Source organism: Lemur catta, chromosome 7 (genome assembly GCF_020740605.2).
Source record: "Lemur catta isolate mLemCat1 chromosome 7, mLemCat1.pri, whole genome shotgun sequence".
NCBI lineage: Eukaryota > Metazoa > Chordata > Mammalia > Primates > Lemuridae > Lemur > Lemur catta.
The window spans coordinates 39,641,438-39,667,176 of NC_059134.1; the positions used below are offsets into that span (position 1 = coordinate 39,641,438).

At 39.9% G+C, this 25,739-nt stretch overlaps 1 protein-coding gene across 2 annotated transcripts in view; it reads left to right on the plus strand.

Moving 5' to 3' along the window:
* The window catches only part of CCDC82 (coiled-coil domain containing 82), a 34,328-nt gene extending 27,115 nt beyond the window's left edge, over positions 1-7,213 (plus strand). For both annotated transcript variants that reach the window (XM_045556890.1, XM_045556891.1), the window contains 2 exons: positions 1,423-1,608; positions 6,696-7,213. In XM_045556890.1, coding sequence (XP_045412846.1) covers positions 1,423-1,608; positions 6,696-6,761 — 252 coding nt within the window. In that variant the 3' untranslated portion in view covers positions 6,762-7,213. The remainder of the gene's footprint in view (positions 1-1,422; positions 1,609-6,695) is intronic.
* Positions 7,214-25,739: the final 18,526 nt, after the last annotated feature.

Below are 25,739 nucleotides of genomic sequence, written 5' to 3' on the forward strand. Positions count from 1 at the left end.
CTTCTAATGATCTGAAAAACAGGAAGGTTTTTATAGAACCATGAACAGAAATCTAAATATGCTTCTCTTAAACTTGTAGGGATTTAAAGAAAGGTTGTAAGATGTCCAGAATACCATTTTCATATGAAAATACATCAAACCTGACTCTTGCCAATCACCATAATACGACTTTTATTCATTTTTGGCAACATACTCTGGCTTATCTATTGAACGTCATCATCTGTGTGTTCCCTTGCAGTGTGGCTTCAGGAAAAAAAAGTACAATTTTTAGGTAGATAGAACACAAGATAGGTCGATAAATATTAAAAGTATACCACTTGTATTGAACTCATGAACACATAACCAATTAGTGAACTTGGGCACAGACACAAATACAGAAGTTAGCAAGAGTTTACCTATTTCTTCAGGTTACTCCATGAGAATAAAACTGACCATATCATAATGTTTAGAGCCCTTTCTGATGCGTTTTCTATGGTGGGTGAAAATATGTAGGTAAAAATATGTTTAGTTTGGTCAGTGTAATGATGCTGTCTTTCTATTTTGACTGTGGGTTTGTATTATAAAACAAACTATAAGCATTCAGAACATTCTGAAAGGGAAATGCTCTGGTTGTTTGATTTCACAAAAGAGTTCTTAATCACAGAATCCTAGAAGTTCATCTAAACATAGAAATTAAAATTCTTTTAGCTGGCTGATAATAAAATATTAATATGTCTTATTCACATACAACACCTTAATGAAAGCAACAAATATGCCTAAACACAAAGTTATTTTTTATTTTACAGTTTTTTTGGGAAAAAATTATTTAGTAAAAAACTACCAATACTTAATATTAGTGTAAGAGTTTCAGTTTTACATGTTGCTTATATCTAGAAAATTACTGTAATTTAGGCATTTTTACCTCAGTGAATATGTACTTACAGTACTTTACATGCTTTCTCTTGCTTCCGTGTGTGTCTGTCTTTGTGCCTTAGGAGCCATTTCTCTCTCCCTTCTCAAACTTGGCTAGCTTTATTTTCTCAAGACTTTGAGCATCACCTACTTGCAGATCTTTCTCCTCTCTGGATAGGGCCAAGTGCCCCTCCTCACTAGCATCTTGGGCATAGCATTTGTCATGTTGTCTTGTAATTATTTGTCTTCCTCTCCAAATTGTAAGCTCCCTAACATAGGTAGTACATCTTTCACTTATCTGTCTTCAGTGCCCAGCCCAATACTTGAAACATAATAAGTGCTCATTTTTGACTGGTTGTATAAGTAAGGGAAGGTAAAGGAATCATTGTATAAACATTTAAATAAAGTTAATAATGCATTTGTTACATTCTACTATTAAAGAAAATCTGAAAACAAGAAAAGCTATATATATTCATTACATATTTATTTTCACTTCATATGTCAGATAATAATTTTTATTTCTTGATTTAGGTGTTTACTGTTGGCAGAATTTGTGCTGATCGTACCAGAATTTATCATAAACTGAAACATTTTAAATTCAAACTGTACCAGGAATGTTGCTCCATTGCAAAGACAGAAGAAGTGGAGGATGAACAGGTTAAAGAAACAGTGGAAAGAATTTTCAGTCAGTCGAAAGAAAGTGGCTGGATTAAGGAGGTAAGGTGAATATATAAAAGCCATCTCATACTGTAGATTCTGGACCCTAATTATGATCAGCAAAAGGATACAAATTAGAAGACAGTGAAATTTAAAAGAGAATCTCTCCTTCTCTCCCTGTCTTTGTATTTTCTCATCTTCCACCCATTCCTTTCATGCTTATCATTGCCCTACCCTGAATAGATGTCCTGATGTTCTACAGATTCACTCAGTTCATCAGATAAATTTTAATAAGCAATAGTACTGTTCCTTAATGAAGGACCTCTGTCCTTTCACTTTTACATATGTATTGCTTACATATATATTAAGTCCCCTTATTTTCTTTGACAAAGTATAGGACTCACCTCTGCTTGTCTGCTTCCTATTCTTTAGAACAGTTCTTGTGACCTGAGAGTGAAGAAGCACCTGGTACCAATCTGAGGAAAGGATCTCGGCTGCCAGTTCTAATACCACCCACATCCTCTTCTTGAGGACATGGGACTGAGCAGTGAGCACTGTAACTGAAGATCGAGGGGAATGCAGAGGTTTCAGGCCACGGCACTGATTTTGATTCCCCCATATCCTACTGATCACTAAATTTGATATCAGGGATAAAGTGGGGGTTTTGAAGAGTGCACTGGATTCCCGAAGATCTGCTGGCAGCTCATAAGCTCTGGTCTGCTCACAGAGCTTTTAGAATTGTTTATGGTCCATGGAAAGAATGCTAATACGATTGCAGTCTTCTAAAGCAAGTCTAGTTACGTGAATGTGTAAGAGAGAACAAATAGTAGATTTTCAGGCAACTCAAATAGTATATTTAATCTTGAAAAGAAAAGAAAAAAGCCTGACTTGAAATCCATTGCCTGGGTTATATCACAGGGAAATTTGTAAAGGAGAAAAATAAAAAATAAGACAAGAAAGCTTAGAACACAGACTTAATGAGCAGAGGGAAAGAAAAAGAGAACAAGCAAATAGGAACTTCTTAGGACATGTCATGTTTAGTGTAGGTCTCCCAGTCTAGAGAATGACATCATGATTGGTTTCTCTTTTAACAATTATCCCCACCACAAACCACCACCCAGTGATCTTGCCTGCCTCCCCATCTTGATCCTTAAGTCTTCTTCCTCTCATTTTACTCTCTTCAGCTTTTTATCTTTTACTTTGCTTCTACTTCTCCTACTCTAAATGCTTCCCCCCCCCCCCCATCCTTCTCTGTGCTTTTCCATTTGCCTTAGGGGAGAGCTGTCACTTACCCAGTAATGCCTGTCTTCATTTTCCTAGACAACATTAAATTCTTAAGTGCTTTTATCGATGCCTTTAAGTGTTGCCAGCCCTCTAGTGGAATGGTAAAACTTGCTGGGATGCCACATATGTGAAGAATTGTATACTAGGTGTAGAAGAATCACTCTGCATGTATTATATATATTATATCATAATAGCATATATGGGGAAGAACATTAAACTCCTTGCAGAAAAAACAAAAGGCATTTCCAAATCATTATACCTTAGAGAAAGCTTAACAAGGTCTAAGACAACAGAAGGGAGCTGGAATAAGAAAAATACTCTCAGGAAAAAAAAGCCAAGTGTCATACTATGTATAAAGAATAACACCTAGCATTAGGCATTGGAGGCATTTCAGGATCATGCATTGTGTTTAGGACAATGTGCACATTTTTTCACATAAAAATACCAAAAAGCTTAATTTTCTAAAGTTGTTGAGATCCCTCCAATTATAAAAAAAAATTGTCCAAAGACTTTCTCAAAATATTTCCTAGAAACCACGAAAGTTTATAAACTTATTTGTAGCTTTTTGTGCTGTGATGAAGTTTCAAAGTTTGTCAAGTGTTGTGTATTTTCCACCTTCTGCCTCTTCCTGTCTCTGTGCCTTTGAGTGATAGCACTGCATGTGGTTTGTGATGCGTGCCTTCTTTGGCTGTAGTCTCCTCCTGGTCACAGATGCTCTGACCCTTTAGAATGCCTGGGGCTCAGTGCTACTTGAATACCATCTCCGTGGCTCTTTCTGCTCTTACCTCTCAATTATGGCAACCCCTTCTTTTGCCTTGCACAAACTATTTGTTCCTGGCTTTCTGCCCCAGCCTGTGTTTCATACCTTACTTTTTCCCCTACCTGCCCCTTCTCCAACCATTTTCTTCCATTATCTCAGGATATCTCAGTATGTCTTCCTAAAGACCTGCCAACCAAACTGACTTCAGTCTTCTTTTTGTTCATCCTAACTGTTGAACTAGGATGATCTGTTTTTAATCTAATGATATTAAAGAAGTGTAGGAGCAACTCAAGTATAAGAAAAAAAAAGATAGAAAAATTGTAATAAAACCAAAATGTATAACAAAAATAATAAAATATACATATTCTGAAGAAGAGTTAAAGAAAATACTATAATATGAACAAACTAGAATATGAAAAATCCTAACAAATGTTTTTTCATTAAGAAGAAAGTGCGTATGATGATGGGGTTTCCTGGGCAATTGAAGATAGTATTGTTGGGTTGGGGTGGTGGATACCTGAACACTAGGAAGTGAAGAAAGTATGTCAACAGAATTAATTAAAGTGTCAATTTATACTTTAAATACAACTATAAAACTGTTACAAGTGACAGTTGTATTTAAAGTAAATTTTAAACATATTACATAAATATTGTTATATAAATAAGAATTTAAAATTATAATTGGATATGCCTCCCCTTCCTTAAACTATTCTTATTTCTTCTCTTCCTTTTCCTCCCTTTTTAACTTTTTTCTTTCCCTTTTTTTTCCACTCCTTAAACTGATGTTTCTCAAAACATGGCCCTAAACTATCTGTGTCAGAATCACCTAGAATTTGTGGAAAATGTATAATCCCTGGCCTCACCCCCGACCTATCGAATGACAATCCTTGGAGGTATTAAACAACAGATATTTTAAAAATTGGGTGATTCCTAAGTAAATTAAAGATTGAGGACCACTGATTAAAACTGTTACACTAGAGTCTGTCCTCAGTTCTCACAGTTTCCTTGGCAAATCAATTCCTTTCTGCAGGACTAGTTGCTACTTCTGAGTAGAAGACTCCAAACTCCTTTTATGTTCTGACCTTTTCCCCACACTCCATTCCTACAGCTCCAGCTGTTTCCATCAGTAGGCCAATCTGTCATTACAAGAGAGTAATCTTCATTATTCAGATAAGACCCAGACTCTCCAAATTTTTAGTAAAGAAGAAGAACTATGGGAGCATCTTTAGGTGGAGAGCGTGACAGAGTAATACTGAATTCTAAGTTTCACTTTCCCTTTCGGGGTTTTTCTTTTTTCTTACCACAGCTGCATCCCTGTCCTACCCTTTAAATCTCAGAAACAGCATACTATAATGGTTAAAAGTATAGATTTAAATATTTTTTCTGCCACTTACTAGCAGTAGAATTTGGAGGCAAGTTACTTTTTTTCTCTAAGCCTAAGTTTTCTAATTTGTAAAGTAGGAACTAAAACAATAATGATAATTAGAGTTTTGATTGCAGAGATTAAATGTAACACATTTTAAGCATTTAGTATAAGACCTAGCAATTAGTAAGTGATCAATTAATGTTAGCTGTAATTTGCAAATGAAAGTGAGGAGAGGTTTTCCTTTCTATCTTAGTACAGCTGAGATAGATTTTAATTTTTAAAAAAGAAATTTAATAAATAATAGAGAAAAAAGGATATAAAGAAAAATAACATAAAAAGCATAAAATAGCCACATTTTTTAAGTATAAGTTTCTAGACTACTTTATTTATATCTAATCAAATCTGAGTAGTAGACCAAGAAAATCCCTAATTAGTCCATAGATTATTTCCCCTTCTGTTATGTTCTTCATTCTTTCCTGAGAAAGTGATCCAGATATCTTGGGGGTATAAAAGCATTTCATGGCCTTGTCTAGAAGGAAAATGCATTCCTCACATTCCCTTCTGTTGTCCCCATCATCATAAAAGTCAGGATCATCAGGATCTTTTCTCATCTCATTAAGGATAGAAAGAGAGTTCATAAACAGAGTCAAGAAACCATTAGATCATTTAATCTCCTCAACTGAAGTAAGCGCTTTGAAATTATGTATCTCTTTTCCTCCCTCAACTGCCTGTGAAGTAGCCCTGCCCTTCATTATGCTTCTACTCTGTCAACTCTCAACCCTCTAAATCATCTTGACTCCTCTCTTAACTTGTTCTCCCCTGTTCTTTACTCTCCATCTTCATTGCTATCACTCAAATTTGGGCCCTCATGTCTTAATTTGTTACCGTAGATGCATCACTAGTTACCAAACCATTCTAGAATGGCTATTTTACCAATTTTCTTAAAATGCACCCCAGAATAGGTCAGTCCCCTGCTCTAAAACCTTTAGCAGCTTTCCATTGCCTGTTAAATTATTGTAAAACTCCTTAACTTAGCATTTAATACTTTTTATTCTCTGACCTCAATCCCTTTGGTTCAGTCTTACCTCTCTCTGTTCCTCTACAAAACCTCAGATTGTAGTCAAGTCCCATGCTTTCTTGTCATGTCACTGTTGGATGGATTGTTGTCTCTTACAGAAAACTCTCACCACCAGCTCTTTGCCTACCAAATCTTTTTTCCCAGGACAGCCTAAATGCCACTCTTTTCTGGTCACCTCAATTAACCATGACCCCTCTTACAAACCCTCTTAATAGTGTCCATACCTCTTTATTATGGCACTTATTACTGATCCCATTGGTATATTACTACTGAATTCTGTTCTCTTTAGTGTCAGGGAAAGTATCTTTTTAAAATTTTGTACCTAGACAGTGATTAGTAGAGTATTTTATATATATGTTAAACAAATTTTTGTTGAATTAAGTTATTGAAGTTATTGCATTTCTACTTTAAGTATAATAGAAAAATTATAACTTACAAGACAGTTATGAAAGTAGTAACAATATTCAGTTTGATCTCTTTCCAATGCTTTCTGTGAGTTAGAAATGCTTATTTTAAATTGAGTTCCTATTTATAATAAAAAGATTTTTGTTCTGATTACATGAAATGAACTTGTTCCTGTTTGTGTCTATAGTTTGAAAAGGTCTAGCTTATCTTCATTGCTTTGAGTAAAATAACTAGCTTTTTTATTATATATGCAGAAATACGGTCAACTTGAAGAATATCTCAATTTTGCGGATTACTTTCAAGATGAGAAGTTTGACTGAATTGTAACACATTTCCTTCAGAGAAGATTTTATAAATTCTTGTAAATGTGAAGATCCTGAATCTTGTTTCTCTATATCATGTGACAAATTTATAAATTTTATGTACATCTTCATGGCAGAATATCTTGTATAAAACATATGTTCATCTTAATTCCCATGACATGGCACTCTACAGTCTAATAAAACTTTTATCTGATGTACATAGAAAACATAGGCTTAATAATTTTTAAGTCTGTAAATGTATTTTAAAGTTACATAACAACGCCTTTATAACACATGACTGTCAAGTGAATGAGCTGTTCATGTCCTGTCCATTTAATAGATTTATGTCGTATTTTAAAAATGTATTTAGATTAACATCTATGTGTATTTGTTGCTGCATCCGTTTCCAGGTCTGTTTATTATTTTTTTGCAGTATTACGTGATCTTTACTAATATATTTTTGAATACTATCGTCTAATGTATCATTCAGTCCAGTGCCCTTGCCTCACAATCAGAGCATAGCTTATCTATTCCAAGTACAGAGTGTATTTTTCCTTTTCTAAAGTTTCCCTTTCAAATAGATTTCAGGCCTCTAGAGTCTTTCAACTCTTACATTCAAGAATAATTTCATGATATTTATTTTTATGCCTTATAATATTCTTTCTTTTTTCTATTCAATTTTGTGTAGATATTAATGAGTAAGATGTATTTTATTTATTTGTATCCGTAACTTTTCCCATATAAGTATATGTGTTAGGGTCAGAATATCTCAGAAAGACAAATTCAGCCAAAAACACTTTAAAAGCATATTTTGGTACCTGCATTGCTTTGCACACCTCAATTCTCCCAGAAAATAATAAAGTAAAACAATTATAGAGTGAACAAATGGACCCTGTCTATTCTATATTTTTATTTCTTAAAAGTGGTATTTTAGTAGGATCCATTGTACTGTGGAATTTAAGATACTTTTTTCTTACTAGAATTGTTGGTTGAACTTGATTTCATCTATTATGTGATTCATGGCATGGACCTCAGTGTATGTATATACATAAAAAGCTACATTAAGTTTTTACATGGAGATTAGTTTTCTGCAATTCATTTCCTGAAATTATCTATATTATTATTGTAAACAAACTGGATAGAAAAAACTCACCAAGTGGTAAGAACGCTGATGTTTAATAAGGAGGGTATACCTTTTTCAAAAGTGTAAAATAGAAATTTCAGCCACATATCCATACTCTAATTTGTAGCTCGCCAGCATGTGGCAAAATAATCCTTAACTAAATTCCAGGGAATAAAAATGAAACCATAGTTGAAAGGTGAGGAAGAAGGGGAGAGTGTCCAAAAACAAGCAAGAGTTAGAGGAGAACTGACAGTCAAAGTGGAAGGGTAAAGGATCATGAATGATTTATAATAAGGAAGCCCAGAGGAAATGCAAGGGAATGATTTCTAAAGTATCTCTGAGGACCCTGGATGCATCACTTCTCATACATGACACTGCAGACAAGCCTGAGATAGGTGAATAGTGAAATAATTCCAACTAGATAGTTTTAAAAATTGATTTATCTATTATTTTTAATAGCATGCAGTTAACTTGTAAAATTAAGGCACTAATAATTCCAGGGACTTATGATGGTAGCTGATCTAGTTCCTAGGTCAGGCATCTTCTTGGTTTGAAGCATTTTTCCTGTTCGAACAGCTGACTGTTGATGATGAATAGATGGTTATAGGTAGGTAACATTTCTGATGTCTGAGATCACTGCAGCCAAGCATGTTACTTCACTGGGTATTTAGATAATACAAGAGGCTTTTTAAGGTACATGGTAACACCAAAAGAATGGCAAAGAGACATGCTGTTAGGAAATGAGAATTAGCATAGATTAGGGGACCAAAATCAAACATTAATAGTTTATAAGAAAATAATGTTGCAAAAATAGAATTAATCTTTACAATTATGATGTATTATCATCGATATCATTGAGTCTATTATAATAAAAATAGTTTTTAAGCTTATAAATCTCACATGTCATCTCATATGACTGAAATTTTTATATCCAGGCATTTATTACTACAGTGCTTTAGTGTTAGGTAGCTATGGATAGAAGAGATGAGAACAGAAACGGACAAGTACAAGGGAAGTGATGTTTGAAAGAATTCATAGGGCTATACAAAAGTGTTAGGGTTATGAGAGAGAAAACAGAACCATAAAACAGGAAAAACAAGGGCACAAAAGAAATGCTCATTTTAAAGGCAGTTGGATGCAATTGACCGTATTTCCTGACTTGTGTGCTCTCATATTCAGATGAGTAGTTCTATCTAGTACTCATTCCTTGGAGGTATTATAGGACTTGCTTAAACTCCAGCATATTGACTGAGGGATAGCTGCAGCCCTTGAGCTGCTTTGGGGATAGTCTAGCTTCCCTATAACTCCTTTCATATTTGATATTGAGGCAGCAAGATCAGTGGTTAAGAGAGGTTTGAAGTCATTCTCAAGTTTGAATCTTGGTCTTTTACTTTCTGGTTATTTAAACTGGGACACATAGTTTAATTTTGATGAGACTCAGTTTCATCATTTATAAATGGGGTTAATAATACCTCTCTCAGGATTGTTCATAGATTGAAGGAGATCATATATGTGAAATGCTGCACCTGAAACAGTGATTTTTTAAATAGTAACTGATGTGAATGGAAATGAGGATTTTGATGATAATGATGATAATGATTCAACTTGAAATAAAATGATTTTATATGGGTAAATGTGTACAAAAGACACTCCAAAGAACTGTCCTACACCATTGGAATATAGTATGAAAATTTATTAAATTCTTGCGTCACAAGTTTTTAAATATGCCCATGTCTAGCAGAGAAATCAAAGTTTATTATATCATTTAGGAACAGCTGATTTGACTAATGATTCCATGTTATTAGTCAAAATCTATGTACTGCAGTGCTATGGAGTGAACATTAAGTTTTAAATTTAAATATTACACTTTTTTCTCTTTTATCAGGTATGACTGCCAAATGTAAAACCCCGCTAGTAGCAGAAAAAGAGATTGTCTAATAAACACAAGTTTTTAAGAACCAAATATAAAATTATTTAAACTCTTTCATTTTTTTAATGATACTTCATGACAGAGTTCACCATTAAAATTTTACTTATTTAACAAAGATATATTTCTGCTTTTCTTCTCATGAGTAATGAGGAACTAACTTAGCCTTGGAAGGGACAGACAGAAGTATGTTCCAATGAAAAGTTTAAAAATTGTATTCCATCAGAGTGTACTTGTCCCCATTTCCAAGCTAACATTCCAGGATTTGTGAAAAATGAAATGGACTAAAGTAAGCCAGCCTATAGGGAACTGAGTTGTAGATAAATCCAGTCTTGAAATATTTGCATTGATTTTGTCCATATATTTCTTTCCTTAGTTTGAAGCAAGGGGCCATGTTACTGAAATGCCAAAGTTCATTTAAATTAATGAAGGTCCATTGCTTGAGACCTCAAATCCAAATGACTTCCAAGTTAGGTCACCCTGAATATTTTTGGTCCTGACTGTTCCAATATTGTGCTCACCTTAGTTAATTTTTCATAATTGATAATGACAAGCAGAATTCACTATAAGGTTTAATATTTTCAAAGTCAGATCATCAGAAGATGAGGGGACAATGGTCTGTGTAAGAGCTCTGTTTGGTTTGTGCTATTAAACTTCTTGAAATTCAACTGCTACATATTGCCTTTCCTCATCCTATATGCTCACCAGATAGCTTTGGGGACTTCAGATCTTGTATTTGGTTTGTCATAGGCAATCCTGCATTTTCAAAGAAAAACCTCTTTTCCTACAACTAGTATTGGTAATTGTATCATCCTCATAAAATATTTTATTTATCCCCACTGATTTGCTTGTGATCACCCAGGTTCACTTACCCAGAGACACACAAAGGGCAGGCAGGTGGGTAGACGCCACACCTGCCTGCCCTTTAGGAGCTAACAACGTGATTTCCCCTCCTCTCCACAAACGCCCCCGCCCCCAACACACATTCACCATCTCCTTGATTAATGAACATTTCCTCAGTGCTCACCCAGCTCTCGCTAGGGTGCTCAGTGGTGTCATTTACAACATATTGAAAAATGAAAATGATATCCTCAGGGGGGCGTAACGTAGGTCTGAAGGGGAAAACACATTCCCGGCCCCCCGGAATTTCTTAAAACATTCAGAGCTGGTGAAGGGGTTGTGCAGAGGTTGGGGAATTTCCCCAGCCTTCCCCCCCAAGCCAAGTCCGAGAGAGCGAGCCGAGCGAGGGCTGCTGCGATTCGCAGGCTTTGGGATTTACCTCTTCAGCCACTGGGAGGCCCTCTGCGTTCCCCTTTCCCCGTGCCGGGCTGCGATCGCTCACTCGCGCAGTGGCACCAGCCTTCCACCAGGGAGCCTCGAACGCGCTCTCCCGCCCTCCCCGCCCCCGCCCCCCCGTCTGCGGCTTGCTGGCTCCCTCTGTCTCCCTCTCTGTCTCCCTCTCTCTCTTTCTCTCCCTCTCCTATCGGAGCACAATGAAAGCCTGTGTATCGCCGTGACTCCGGGCGGGAGCCAGTGTCAGCAAAGCGGCTCACAACAGACGAGAAAGAGAAAGGAAAATACAAGCTACTTTTTTTTTTTTTTTCCATCTATAAAGCGGAGCAAATACGAGAGATAGAACCACATTGCTTATTGAGAGTCCAGACCCTCAGATCCACTGGCCGGGGATGGAATGTACAAAAGTGGACAGAAAAGTGGCTGGACATGACTCGGTGCAATTTGCTGGAAGTTTGTAAGTTTGACCATCGTTTGTAAATTACTCTCGGAAGAGTTTGTCTCTCTTGATACTGGGGGAGAGGGGGAGAGGACTAGGAACGTAAGCGGGAAAGAAAAAATGTGTTGAAGGATCTCTCTCAGTGGCGAGCGAGCGACTTGAGATTGCTTTCATTTAAGGCTAGGAAACCTTAGACGGGCTGAGGATTTTACCGGTGATTGGATTCGTTCAAGAGAAGAAGCATGGTCCAAAAGTCCAATTACTGAAATTGTTAACAATTGAAAAAGCTGTCTCCCTCTTTGGGGAGAAGACAACATCCTACAGTACCCCAAAGAGGAGAAAACACCGGAGAAGGGAAAGGGAGGACAAATTAAAAGCCAAAAGACAGTCTTCCTTGATTTTTGCACATTTCGAGCATTGACTTCAAAAACCTGAAACGGCACTGTTCGTGTTTTGCTTTTTTTTTAATCTGAGGAAAAGTAAAGGCTGCCGGTTACATAGACCATGGTAGAAATGTGTTTCTCTGCAGAAACATCCCCATAAAGAATTTTCTGAAACAACTAGGTGAGGGAGAGCCCAGCTCTCTGCTAATACCTCTCTCAGTTCTTTTTGCTGTGCGTTTCTGTCTCTTGTTGGACAACCCCTGAATTCTTGATCTAACCCCCAGATCGTGTGTTTACAAAGTACCTAGTGGCTCTTGTCAGCTAGCTTGGTGAGGGAAAAAATCCACCAACTCTGTCCAACTTCTCCAGAGCTGTCAAATGCAATTAGAGTAAGTTGATCAGGGTTTGTTTCCAACTTATCCTCTCCAATTGGTTTCTATTCTTTCTCCCCACCCTCTTTTTGCTAACTCCCCTCCCCCACACCTTCTCCACTGCTCCCCCCCAACCTCTGAAGACCTCTATTCATGTGGCCCTGAACACTGAGCTCACATTGTCAAAAACAGATTTGCCTGCAATAGCCAGCAGTAGCCTCTTTCCCCCTAACCATCCCAGAGGCAGCAATCATTGTGTCCACTAAAATGGGGGACACAGCGCCCCCGCAGGCCCCCGCAGGAGGGCTGGGGGGGGCCTCTGGGGCGGGGCTCCTTGGAGGGGGTTCAGTCACCCCGAGAGTGCACAGTGCTATCGTGGAGCGCCTCCGGGCTCGGATCGCCGTCTGCCGCCAGCACCACCTGAACTGTGAAGGACGCTATGAACGTGGTAGGGCCGAGAGCTCAGACCGGGAAAGAGAGAGCACCTTGCAGCTCCTGAGCCTTGTCCAGCATGGCCAGGGGGCAAGGAAGGCTGGCAAACACACCAAGGCCACTGCCACTGCTGCCACCACTGCAGCCCCCGCACCGCCCCCTGCTGCCCCTTCTGGGGCCTCCCAAGCAGCAGCAGCAGCAGCCCCGCCGCCCCCACCGGACTATCACCATCACCACCAGCAGCACCTGCTGAACAGTAGCAGTACTGGTGGCGGTGGTGGGATAAACGGAGAGCAGCAGCCACCAGCTTCAACCCCAGGGGACCAGAGGAACTCAGCCCTGATTGCGGTAAGCACCTGGCTTTCTCACGGTTCTGGCTGTGGTCCTGGGGCCTTTTGTGAGGGTCGAGGTTGCCTTGGCCTATTTGGAGAATGGACGGCAGGGAAAAAGTGCAAGACCGCATCTGACTACCTCAAAGGCCATTGGGTGTGTTGTTTGGTTTCAGACTCTTACTCATCTGGTTCCACTGGTACCCATTCATGGGTTTTCCTCCACTTATAGGGTATTCCTTAACTGGCAAGAAGCCTGAGTTTTCCAGAGGCTCTCTGGGGTTCACAGTGTATAAAAGAAGGGGCCACAGGCTGGCAAGATCTGAGCCACAGAGGAAGGCCCCATCCCATGGGTCCTCCTGCTTTGGCTAATGAGCTCTGATTAGACCCCACAAGCCATTTTTCAGCTTGAAAGCATTTATCAGCCCAGCTGACCTTTATCAAAGCCTTTTCCTCTTGCCTCATTTCCCCTCCCCCACTTTGAAGTGGCCCCTTCTCCTTGGCTTACAAGAACATAAATGGTGATCTGTAACACAGAGCAAGTTCCCTGAGTGTCCCCTCAGTCGAAAACAAAATTTTTGGAAAATATGAGAGAGAGACTAGTGAGGGAATGTTTCTAGAAGGCCTCCTCCCTGATTTCCTATAGATTGCCTCAGCCCTGGGCCCCATGTAGCTTCCTTTCCGAACACTCCAATCAAGTAGTGCTCACTTAGCGCATTCGTTAAAGTGGGCAGGCACAAAGCAGCTATTTACACAGATAACATCCTAGGAAGTACCTTGTCTTCAGCCACTCCTGGTGACAGGATATCAAACCTGAAAGTTCTGATTAAGTTTCTGCCTGGACATTCTTCCTCAGAGGCACAGACACACCCCATCCCAGAGGAGTATCCCCTGAATCATTGATTCTTGGTGCCGGTCCTGGTCAGGCGACTGCCTGCCCATGCAGGATTCCCTTGAGGCCGCCGGGCCAGTGGCCTGTGGGGTAGAAGGTGGAACCCTGCCCTCAGCCCGGCAGGCTTCCCTTTCTGAGTTGCGGCTCCTGAGTTCTGTGTCTGCTTACAGCACGTCTCCAGTTTACCCAAGCCAGCCCTAATGAAAGTCAGCAACAGGAAATGGCCATGCAAAGCCCCGAAGTACTCCAAAAGCCCAAAGGAGAGTGGATGGTTCTGGGTCTAACTCATCCTCCAAAGGAGCCTGAAAATGAGCTCTCGGGAAAGGGCATCCTCCTGCCAGGCCCATAGGGTGCTGCTTTCTGGCTCCCTCTTATACCTGGCGTGGGTCCGTGGTATAAGTTTCCCGAAGTTTCCAGGAAGCTCTGGGAGCTAGGATAGTGTTCTTCTCCCCCATCGTACAGAAATTTGTTTGGGAGACCCAAAATTGCCACTCCTTGAGGCCAGCTCCAGATGAAAAATAACTACCAACAATTAAATTGCCCGGTGTTTACTGTCTGGATTGTTGAATGCCTATTAGCCTGTGGGGTTATATTGGAGCTTTAAGGCCTAATTTCCTTTCTCTACCACCTGCTCTATCCCTGCTTCTCCCTGGAATTCCCTAGGAGAGCAGAGGGAGTTTGTTTTGTGAAAACGAGATGCTGGGATAAAGGAGGGGGGTAAAGAATCGCTCGAATGGAGAGAAGAATGAGGTTTGTATGTATGTGTGTGTCACCGGCATCTGCAGCCAAAAGTATCTAAATGCCTTGATTGTCCCCAGTAAATTTATAATCTGTCTGCAAGTCTCCCAATAATACGGCTTTGTGTGGCTCACAGTCTCCTGGTAAGTGTTTCTGGGGGTGATACTGAGAACGAGGCACCCAGCCCAACCCTGAGCAGAGAAGACTGATCTCTGCCCTGGGTGCCAGGACTGGAGGGGCCGTTGAGAGCCCCATTGTGGACTTTTCCTGTGGCCTTCACAGCCCAACCTCTGCAAGGAAGGTGACATGTCTGTTTATGGTCTTGTTCTTTGGGTTTTTGCTTTTGTCCAACTTGGAAGTAAGAGGCTGCCTCTTTTTCTTGGGTGTTTCAGGATAGGTAATGAAACCAACTTCAAGGGTTATTGTAACTTTACAATGGTAATATCCGTGCTGGGAGGGAAGTGATAGAAGAGTGTCTGGCCCTTCCTGAGGGAGGGTTTGCTGATGCAGAAGCCAAAAGTGGCTGCTGTGCCACCCCTGTTCTGAGAGGGAATCGGTTTTCTCTCTTCTAACCACCAGTGATCTCCTAAAACATTCCCTTAGAGGAGCTCCTACTCCAGGTATAGTGATGATGCCGGGAGGCACAGTGTAAGGAGGAAAAGGGATAGTTTATTTCTAATGGGTGCTTTTCATTGAAAATGTGTGATGTGGCAAGGGTTGATCCACCACCCTACGTTTGCTCGTTGGAAATTTCCTCTCCATTTTAACTTCTAAATGTGGTACTTTGTTACTCAGCATAGTACTCAGAGATGGTGATGCAAGTGCTGTACTAACCTGATAACATTGTCTCCAAAGGGAGGCCTGGGCATTTGGGAGTGACTCACCAAGGCCATTACATTGGCCCACCCCACTTTACTTGGGCTCCTCTTATTTTCAGAGAATATTAATTTAAAAGGGCCTTTGCTCAGAGTGACTGTCAGAAATTTTTCTTAATTTTATTACTACTGTGTCCATAACCAGATTTATGTGGTCTGGGTGTGTTGAATGTATAACTTCAATAGTTAATTTGTATGCCATGAGTGGCCATAAATGTCCTTTGGAGAAAGGGAGAGAATATTGATTATCTAAAATCAAATATATGCTGTGTCCTCAGATGAAAGCTGTATGTCCTGCAATGCCTTCTAGTACAATGCCTTGAATATGGTGGGTAATATTTGCTGGGTGAGGGTGAAAGGGCAACTTCTGTTCAGTGGGATAGTGTTGACTTTGGGGGCTGTTATACTGCAAGGAATATATAATGTCAGAATCCTTTCAATAGCCTAAGTTTCAAGAACAATGCAAGAATAACCTCCAAGCCAGTTCTAATTTTGTCCACATTGAGAGCCTAATTCTGCAGTCCTTACTCAGCCAGTTTCTTCATTTAGCTCAAGTACAAGTTCAGGGGAAGCCCCGCTGCTACAGAGACTGCAGAAACAGGGCCTTTCACAGGGCCCGGATTGTAGGGCTTTGAGCAGATCTGCGTTTCTAACCACTTGGAGCAGGCTTTAGGCACTAAATCATTTTCTGGTGAAGTATGTTTGAATCTTTGAATGAACTGTGAAACTGAATAATTGCTGGTCCGTGGAACAGTAAGGTTTAGCGCTTCTGTGGTACATTATTAATCTTTCCCTTTTGCCTGAGACAAGCTCTTTTGCTGTTGCATGGATTGTGTTGCTAGGATGAGCCGATAAGTGGTTCCAAGTCATCTTTGGCTTCAGAGATTATCTTTTCTTAATGTGGTGTGGAGGAAAGAAAGCAGATCAGACAAGGGGCCTGCATCCTTGGTTTTGTGCCTGCTTGATCGCTAACCAGCTGGGTGACCTAGGACAAGTCACTTAGCAGTCATCTGTGAAACAGGGAGAGCAGTCATGCTGCCCCAGCTTGTCGAGAGAAGCAAATGAACGTGTGTTTCTGAACAGGCTTTGGAAAAAAAAATTAAGCGCTGCAGAAATGCAAGGCATCATTACTAGTATTACTAATAATAAACTACTAAGCACTGAATGATAATACCAGTTTTTCCAGGGATTAAATGTATACTCAGCTTTCAGTTGTCTGTTTTAAATGATGAAATAGCTTTTATTGTAAATAGAGGGATTGGTATTTCAAATTTAGTGCTGTCAAGATAAGACTGAGATATCCTAGTTAAAATGTGCAATGCCGTGAATGTCTTTGGAGTCTTTGAATGCATGCAGGTTACAGGCCTCTGCATGGCCCTGAGAAGCTTTGGAAAGGTGTGTCCGTCAGAGCGTCTAAGAAATATTAGAAAAGTCATTTACACAAATGGCATGGGAAAGTTAAATATTTTGTCAACAATAGTCAAAAATGTTAATTGTTAGCTTAAGAAAGTCAAACAAGTTAAATCATTGCCAGAGTTCCCTGGTTATTTTTAACTGATAATAATCAAGTTTCCAATTGACAATTCAAAATTCGAGAGCTGTAAGTGGGAGGCCAGGTCTGGGTGTCTGTGACTGTTCCTGTGATAAATGTCCTCCCCAGGACAGTGATAGGAATGTTTACATTATTTATATATGCAGCCATCATTTCCTTAAGAACTGACCTATTTTTGTTCTATTTTCCAGAGCACAGTAATAAAGGGAATGTTCTTATCTATCCAGGACTTTTCTACCACTTCTTTTAATATAATCATAAGATCTCACAAAGGCAAAAGGGTTCACATGGAGAGAGAAGTTGGTACAATACTTTATGAAAAATTGACAGAAAGCTTGCTTTGACAGCAAGGTGATATTATCGTGTAAACCAAGTTGTCTTGCTTGTTTAGGTCAATATTTGTTTATGGAAGGCATCTGCTTTCTTTGAAATAATGTCATTGCTCCGTGATGTTCATCAAAATTTTCTACATCTTAAACTTTAATACCATATGGCTTTCGTATATGTAAACATTTTTGAGTGCCAAGTTGTTTGAGCACGGGCTTTCAAATGTTCTTAGACGTAGTAATTAAATATGACTAGAAGAGTGGCCATGAGTAGCTGTTTTTGTTTTTATTGTTTGTTTTTATTTGTTTTTAGCACTGTTATTTAATCTCAAAAAGCCTAGAAGGAAATGTGAAAAAAATCATCCAGTTCTGCTATGCATGGCAGCTAAACCTTTCTGATGGATTCTACCACTTTCTTGTTCTTTAATACGAACCCTTATATACGATAATGCTCATAGGCAGGGCCATGTTTAATGAAAACAATTCTAAATTCTTCCTTCTGTATTTTCATGCTAATTTCCCTCACACTCCAGCAGACTTCATGGGAGAATAAGGAGAAATACAGCTAAGTATGTAGTCTGTTACTTAGGATCTAATGGAGAAATCCAGACCACCTCAATAAAGTAACAGCAAAATTACTAACCAAGTAGAATGGGCCAAAACCGATATAGAAAATCAGAGGAAGAAAGGAATAAATATTTATGGAATCCTAGAATGTACATGGCACTCTTATTACATAGTTTAGGTAATGCCTGCAAAAACCAAGTGAGTAAGCAACATTTGTCTCACTTTACAAAAAAGAAAACTGAGGCTTACAGATAGAGTAAATGGAAGAATTTCATGTACAGATTTTAGGGTCAGACCCGTGTTCAGATCCCTCTTTCACATCTACTAGCTGTATGAGTTTGGGAAAATAATTTTATTCTTTTTTTGGCATCAGTATCTTCTTGCAAAATAAAGCCAATGTTATTTAGCAAAAACAGTCAGCGTAGTGCCTGATACATAGTAAGTGCTCAAAACATGAATACCATTAGTAGTGGGTGGGTAGGAGAAAGATTCAAATCCCAGCCAGGATTGCTACATGGAGAATGGGGGTCACCCGCAGGGCCTGGAATATGGAATATGGAAATGGAGGATGGGATCCCTGATGCAGGTGTGAAAGTTAAGTGTTTGGGGGGACAGAGAGCATAGCCTGACTGACAGTGTGGTTGGGTGTGAGTAGTGAGGGGGACAGGTGAGGTCAGTCCACATCCTGGAGGATATGGAGTTCTGGCAACAGCAAATCAGAAGCCCTGGAAAATGGTAGAGCAGGGAAGGCTCAGAGGAGTCAGCAGTTATGAAGCAATAATAATCCTTCATATACTTGAAGACAAGCATTACATTTCCCCTCCAGCAGCCTCTTCTCATAGCACATTGCCTAAGTGTTCTGTACTACCTATCTTCAAGTCCCCTGAGCTGCCTAATGCCTTGCCATTTACACACTTCTCCCATTCCTGGTGAGTTATATACTGCATGACATGGCCTTTGGCATTGAAAGGAGGTGGTTTTAAAAGCATAGTAGCTTTACACAGAAGAGAAACTAAAAGAAGCAGACCAGCTACACTTCTCTTCTCAGGCTCACTAGGCTTTTTAGTGCAAACAAGAATTACCCTGGTGGTGAAAGTGTATTTACTCTCTTGATGTGTGAAATTGATCTTCCCCCCAAAAACGAGTTTACTTGTACACTAACTTAGAACAGTTCTTTTCATTTAAAAAAAAAATCATGAGCAAAACTTTATGAGGAGCCATGATTATTGATGTTCTTTGAGATTTACTTATTTTCTTGCTTTTAATACAGATGTGTTATAGATCTTTTACTTTCCCTGAGGTCCAGTTGGATACTGATTTCCCCCATTTGGTCCTTGTTTACAAGGCACAGGGAAGGGACCCTATGGAATACGTGGCAAAGGAGAAAAGCCACCAGCTTGATGCTTACCATTGCGAGAGGGCTACCAGCTTCAACCCTTTCCTACACACAATCTAAGGGTTAGATGTGAAAGAATAAAAGCTGTTCCACTTCCCTATAGAGGGCATGAAGAGAGAAGTGCGTGTATTCTCCCCAGACCTCAGGAAGGCCAGAGAGTCACACCCTGCCATAGCCAGATTACCGAAGGATTGACTATGAAAAAGGGCAAATAATAATATTGACGCATATCACAGCTCTCATGGGTCTTACTTGTTCTAACAAACGTTTTTAAATCTCACATCAAAGTTGTGGGCATGTGTGCTTTTTAAAGTTTGCAGAAATTATTCATCAATTCAATAAATAATCTTTGTGTAGCTCTTCTATGCCATGCACTGTGCCAGGAATACATTTATGAGCACTGTGATATAGCCTTTGCCCTCTTAGAATTTGCAGTCTAAAAGGGAGGTGGGTGGGGTTGGAAATACAAATGTTCAAGTTGGCTTGTTTAAGGCATCAAGGCAACAGAGCAGTTAAAAGCCTGGGATCTGGGGTGAGATGATCAGGTTTCAAATTGCAGCTCTACCACGGAATCACAGTGTTTTCTTGGTTAAGTCAATTAAACTCTACTGCCTCAGTTTCCTCAGCTGTAAAATGGAGTGATGATAGTAGCAGAACTAGCTTCTTAGGGTTGTTGGTTAAATGAGGCAATTGCCTGGCACCTCATGGACGCTCAATTAATTTTAGCTGTTATTATTAGTGTGCAAAGTGACATCTACTTGAATCAGATTCATGGTTTTCCCAGCCCAAGATTTTATCTCCAGAAATACATCAGACATTTTGTGGAAGGGCATGGCTTTTCTCTCTAATATTTACTTAAAATGGTTAGTGAGGGGTACCATATTATCCAATTTCCCTCAATAGTTTAATGTGGAGATATCACCTGGGATAGATTTCCATCTCCCTGGAATGAGTTAAATAGGTCCCTTTTGAGAGTGAGACCAATTAATAGCTCTTTAATTCCTAGGATTCTGGAACTCCCAATCTAGAATTTGAGGGAGTGTCTACTTGACTCCATACTTTTATAATACAGTCTGGGTTTTCATTCAGTTACCCAGTGAGCGTAGAGTGTGGACTTAGTGGGTAAATGAGAAATGTAAACCATCTATTGAGAGTTTTGAATCATCAGAAGTAGGCAAACTTACCAATTTAAATGAATTATTAATTCAAATTAATGAATAATTCTTAAGTGAATCTAGTCACAAAGTAGCAAAAGGGAAGCTCCCTGCTGTGGAGATTGAAATTTATGCTTTTGAAAGCTAGATGCCTGGCTAAAGTTGCTAAGGTATCAGTTAACTCACTGCATCTGCAAATGAATGGGCTACACAGATCTGTCCTCTTCCCAACCCTAACCAGGAGTATGTTGAAAATTCCGTGCCTTGATGTAGTTCTTAACTTGGAATCTCATCTTTACTCAGTATCTCCTAAAATGTGACTTTCCATTAGAAATGTGAGGAAGATATTGCCGAGGCTTCAAAGCAAGTTTTTTTTTTTTTTTTTGAGATAGAGTCTCACTCTCTCACCCTGGTTAGAATGCAGAGGCGTCAGCCTAGCTCACAGCAACCTCAAACTCCTGGGCTCAAGCGATCCTCCTGCCTCAGCCTCCCAAGTAGCTGGGACTACAGGTGCATGTCATTGGCTCGGCTAATTTTTTTTTTTTCTAATTTAAATAGAGACAGGTTCTCCCTCTTGCTCAGGCTGGTCTTGAACTCCTGACTTCAAGTGATCCTCCCACCTCTGCCTCCCAGAGTGCTAGGATTACAGGTGTGAGCCACTGATGATAATTCTTAATCGAAAGCATGATGTTTCTATGAAGTGACAGGATTATAATATGAATAATTCCTGCTCTTTGGTAGATGATTTGGGCAAGGAGAATTTACTGGTTCTATCTCAGAGCAAAGAATGCAGTACAAAAAAAAAATTAGGTTGTTTATTCCCCATCATTTAAACTTAGATTCCTTCTCCTTCTCAAGGATAAGAATGCTTAGGAAATGTTAGTGTCAAACTTAGTTGGATTGTTTTGTTTTGTTTTGACCAGTGTTCTTGCTTCCTGAGTCATTCTGGCAGGTTCCTACGTTAATATGAAATCATTAACATCGTTGCTTTTAAAATTCTCTTTTGTCAGAAATGTGGCTAAGTTATATTTGTGGATCTTATCCAGCACACTAATAATTCTCACCCACGTGAAGCCCAACACCTTAAATTCCTCATTGTACAACAGAGTTCTTTTCAGGTAGTTCTGATGGATTTGAACAGAAAGTTAATTACATGTCTGCTTATTTTTAAGAAAATTTAGTTAAGGCAAAAGTCTACTGCAACTGCTAATAGCTTACCAGGAGTGTATTGGATACACAGTATAATCTCTTAGAGTCCTGGTAACCAGGGTGCAAAGAAGTGGCTTAATTGAATACTGTATGTACTGTACTATGTCACACTTAAGTGTAAACTGCTCATTTCTGTAGGTCTCTTGAGTCTTATGCAAAAATAAAAACATTCTTTGGCTAAACAGCTGAGAAATCAAGTTTGTTGTTGTTGTTACTGTTGCTGCTGCTGCTGTTCACCTAAGTTTTCCGATACTTGCTAAACCGGCTAAGGCTTGCACATTTGATTGCCACACTGCACCATTTAATTTCAGACAGCAAAAAGTATGTTCTAGTTGTATTAGCCCATTTGGTTGTTTCACAGAAGTGTTGATAAAGTGTAAGGTGGGAGCATAAGAGTAAACAGGAAAGAGCAGCAATCCTCTCAACAGAAACAATAGGCCGAGGCAATAGTTAAAGTTTGGGTCCAAGTCCTAGAGCCATTGCACCAAAGAGAGCTTCCTTTTCTGGCTTAGATTCTTTGCATGTGGATCTGTTTGCAGGCTCAGTCCCCCAGAGAGAGATTCTGAGCTGTCTTTGTGCTAAATTAAACATTAGTTTTCTCCTTGGGAACCTGATCTTCCATAGACTAGGCAACAATATCTTTCTGAGAGAGCTCCCAGCTAAGCATTTCCCTCAGGAAGACACTGGCTCAGGAGCCTTTCACCTCTGCTGTCTGCTTAGCTGGTATGAGGGTGTGTTGCATGGGAACTGTTTTGTCTAACCAGGTCTAGAAGCCCGTAGAGCAAGGACTTGTACTTTAATCCTTAGTGCATGCTGGAGGACCCATGCTAGCTTAGCATATGATAAATGAAAACAGAGTAGCACTCAGATCATTTACAACCACGCATAGGAAGGAGTTCTCTTTGTTCCCTGCCTCCCAAATTCTGCACCCACAGCAATGAAAGGGAGTGTGTTGCAAAATAGAAGCCATCTCATTTCTAGCCTTTTCTCATCTCCATCCTGCCCATCCCCCTAGAGGGCCAGTTCATGTTGGTCTAAAAATAGGGCACTATTCTACAATTTATAGAGTTGTGTGAGCCCTTAGAGAGAAAACAGACCAAACCATCTTTTCATAGATGAAGAAATTAAAGCCCATTAAAAACAAAAAACAAAAAACAACAACAACCCTCCAAGACCCTCTAGCTAGGACTAGAACTCAAGTTTTCTGACATCTATTCCAGGGTACAAAAAGTAGTCATTTTATTAAGGGCTTTTTGTAAACCTATATAAAAGAGAATAGTTAGGGGAAATTTGGGGGTTTTATTAAAATTCTGGTAGTAGGCAGAGCATGGAGTTTAGAGCCTGTGGTTGATTGTTTCTTAAAGGATCACGATTCCTTCCATCCCATGTGTCCCTTTGTAATGTGTCTTTGTCATTCCTCTCATCAAAAAGTGGATGCTATCAGTCTTTTATCTGATGTGTAGTATGCGAAAATTTTTTCCCATTCTGTAGGCTGTCTGTTTATTTTCATGACTATTTCTTTGGCTGTGCAGAAGCTTTTTAATTTAATCAGGTCCCAGTCGTTTATTTTTGTTGTTGCTGCGATTGCCTTAGGGGTTTTCTTCATAAATTCTTTGCCTAGACCAATGTCTGTAAGAGTCTTTCCTACATTTTCTTCTAGAATTCTAATTGTTTCCCATTTAAGGTTTAAATCTGTTATCCACCGTGATTTAATTTTTGTGAGAGGTGAAATCTGTGGGTCCTGTTTCAGTCTTCTACATGTGGCTATCCAGTTTTCCCAGCACCAAACAAGAATCTATTTAGAACTCAGGAAAATCAGCAGGAAAAAATCAAACAATCCTATCAAAAAATGGGCAAAGGACATGAATAGAAATTTTTCAAAAGAAGACATAAGAATGGCCAAAAAACATATCAAAAAATGCTCAACATCCCTAATCATCAGGGAAATGCAAATCAAAACCACAATGAGATACCACTTAACTCCGGTGAGAATGGCCTTTATCAAAAAATCCCAAAACAACACATGTTGGCGTGGATGCGGAGAGACAGGAACACTCATACACTGCTGGTGGGAATGCAAACTAGTGCAACCCCTATGGAAAGCAATATGGAGATACCTTAAACAGATTCAAGTAGACCTACCATTTGATCCAGCAATCCCATTATTGGGCATATACCCAGAAGAACAAAAGTCATTCTTTAACAAAAACACCTGTACCCGAATGTTTATAGCAGCACAATTTACAATCGCAAGGATGTGGAAACAACCCAAGTGCCCATCAATCCACGAATGGATTAGTAAACTGTGGTATATGTATACCATGGAGTACTACTCAGCTATAAGAAATAACAATGATACGACATCTCTTTGGTTCTCCTGGAGAGAGCTGGAACCCATTATACTAAGTGAAGTATCCAAAGAATGGAAAAACAAGCATCACATGTACTCACCAGAAAACTGGTTTCCCTGATCATCACCTAAATGTACATCAGGGAAGGATACCAATTGGATATCAGACTGGGATGGGGGGTGGGGGGAGGGGATGGGTGTATGCCTACATGATGAGTGCGTTGCACACCCTCTGGGGAATGGTCATGCTTGAAGGTGCAGACCCGGGGAGGTGGGGGGGGGGAGGGGATGGAGGTATGACTACATGATGAGTGCCAGGTGCACTGTCGGGAGAATGAGAACGGACGCGCTTGGGACTCTGACTCGGGGGGATGGGTGGGACATGGAAAATGTATATAACCTAAACTTATGTACCCCCATGATGAGCTGAAATAAAAAAAATATATATATAAAAAAAAAAAAAAAAAAAAAAAAAAAAAAAAGAAGTATACACTAAACCTGAAAAAAAAAAAAAAAAAAAAAAAAAAAAAAAAAAAAAAAAGTGGATGCTGTTTTTACCACCCCACCCCCCAATCTCGAATGGCCTTGTGACTTGCCTTAACCAATAATATGTGACAGAAATGACATCCTAAACTGACTAGCGACCATCATGTGAGGAAGCTGGTCTGGCCAACTGGAGGGGGAGTGTCCACACGCAGAGAACCCAGGTGCCCCTGCCCGCAGCCAGCACCACCTGCCCACACGTGAGTGAGGCTGCCTTGGACCCAGCGGGTCCTCTGGCCCAATTCAGCCACACGAGTGAGCCCAGGTGAAACCAGCAGAGTAACCACCCAGCCATTCTACAGAACCATTAGAAATACTGCGTCATTGTTTTAAGCCACTAACTTTTGGGTGGTTTGTGAGGCAGCAAAGATGAACTGAATCTAGAGCTGGAAAACTTTAACGTGGAAGATGGGCTTCACTTTTTTAGTAGCTGTGTTACCTTGGACTAGTGACTTAACATCTTTGAGCCTCATTTTCTGCTTTTAAATATAATGGTTACTATCTTAAAAGGTTGTTGAGGATTAAATGAGACAACACAGGACAAGCAAGAGCCTAGTACAGGGGTGGGGAGCCTGCGGCCCTAAGGCCCTCTGTAGCCTTTAGGCCATACTTAAGGACCTAGAAGGCCACATGTGGCCTTAAGGACACAGGTTCCCCACCCCTGGCCTGGCATGTTGTCTGGGTACATGGCAGAGCTTAACTAATGTTAGTTTCCTTGCTTTCTCCTTTGTGTCTTCTCACTGTACCCTAATGCAAGCTCCCTCTGCCTGTGTCATCTCACTTTCACTTCATGTGCATCAACGTTCTTCTAGGCTTCCCCAGCTCGCTGTTTCTCTGAGCAACAATTTATTTTTCCCTCCTGGATGATGGCCTGGTGCTGTCATTCCTCCTAACTACCAAATTTCCAGCATTCTTGTTACGCTCCAGGGAACACATCTGCCTTCGGTAGTCTACCCTTAAAATAGAAAAGGGTTAACCTCATAAAGATGTCACTCCCCTTGTACCGTTATGCTGCCCTTGGGAGAGTCAAACAGCATAGCAAATATATATGGGCAATGTAATTGCATTCGATCTTCTAGGTCACAGTAGACTTTCTT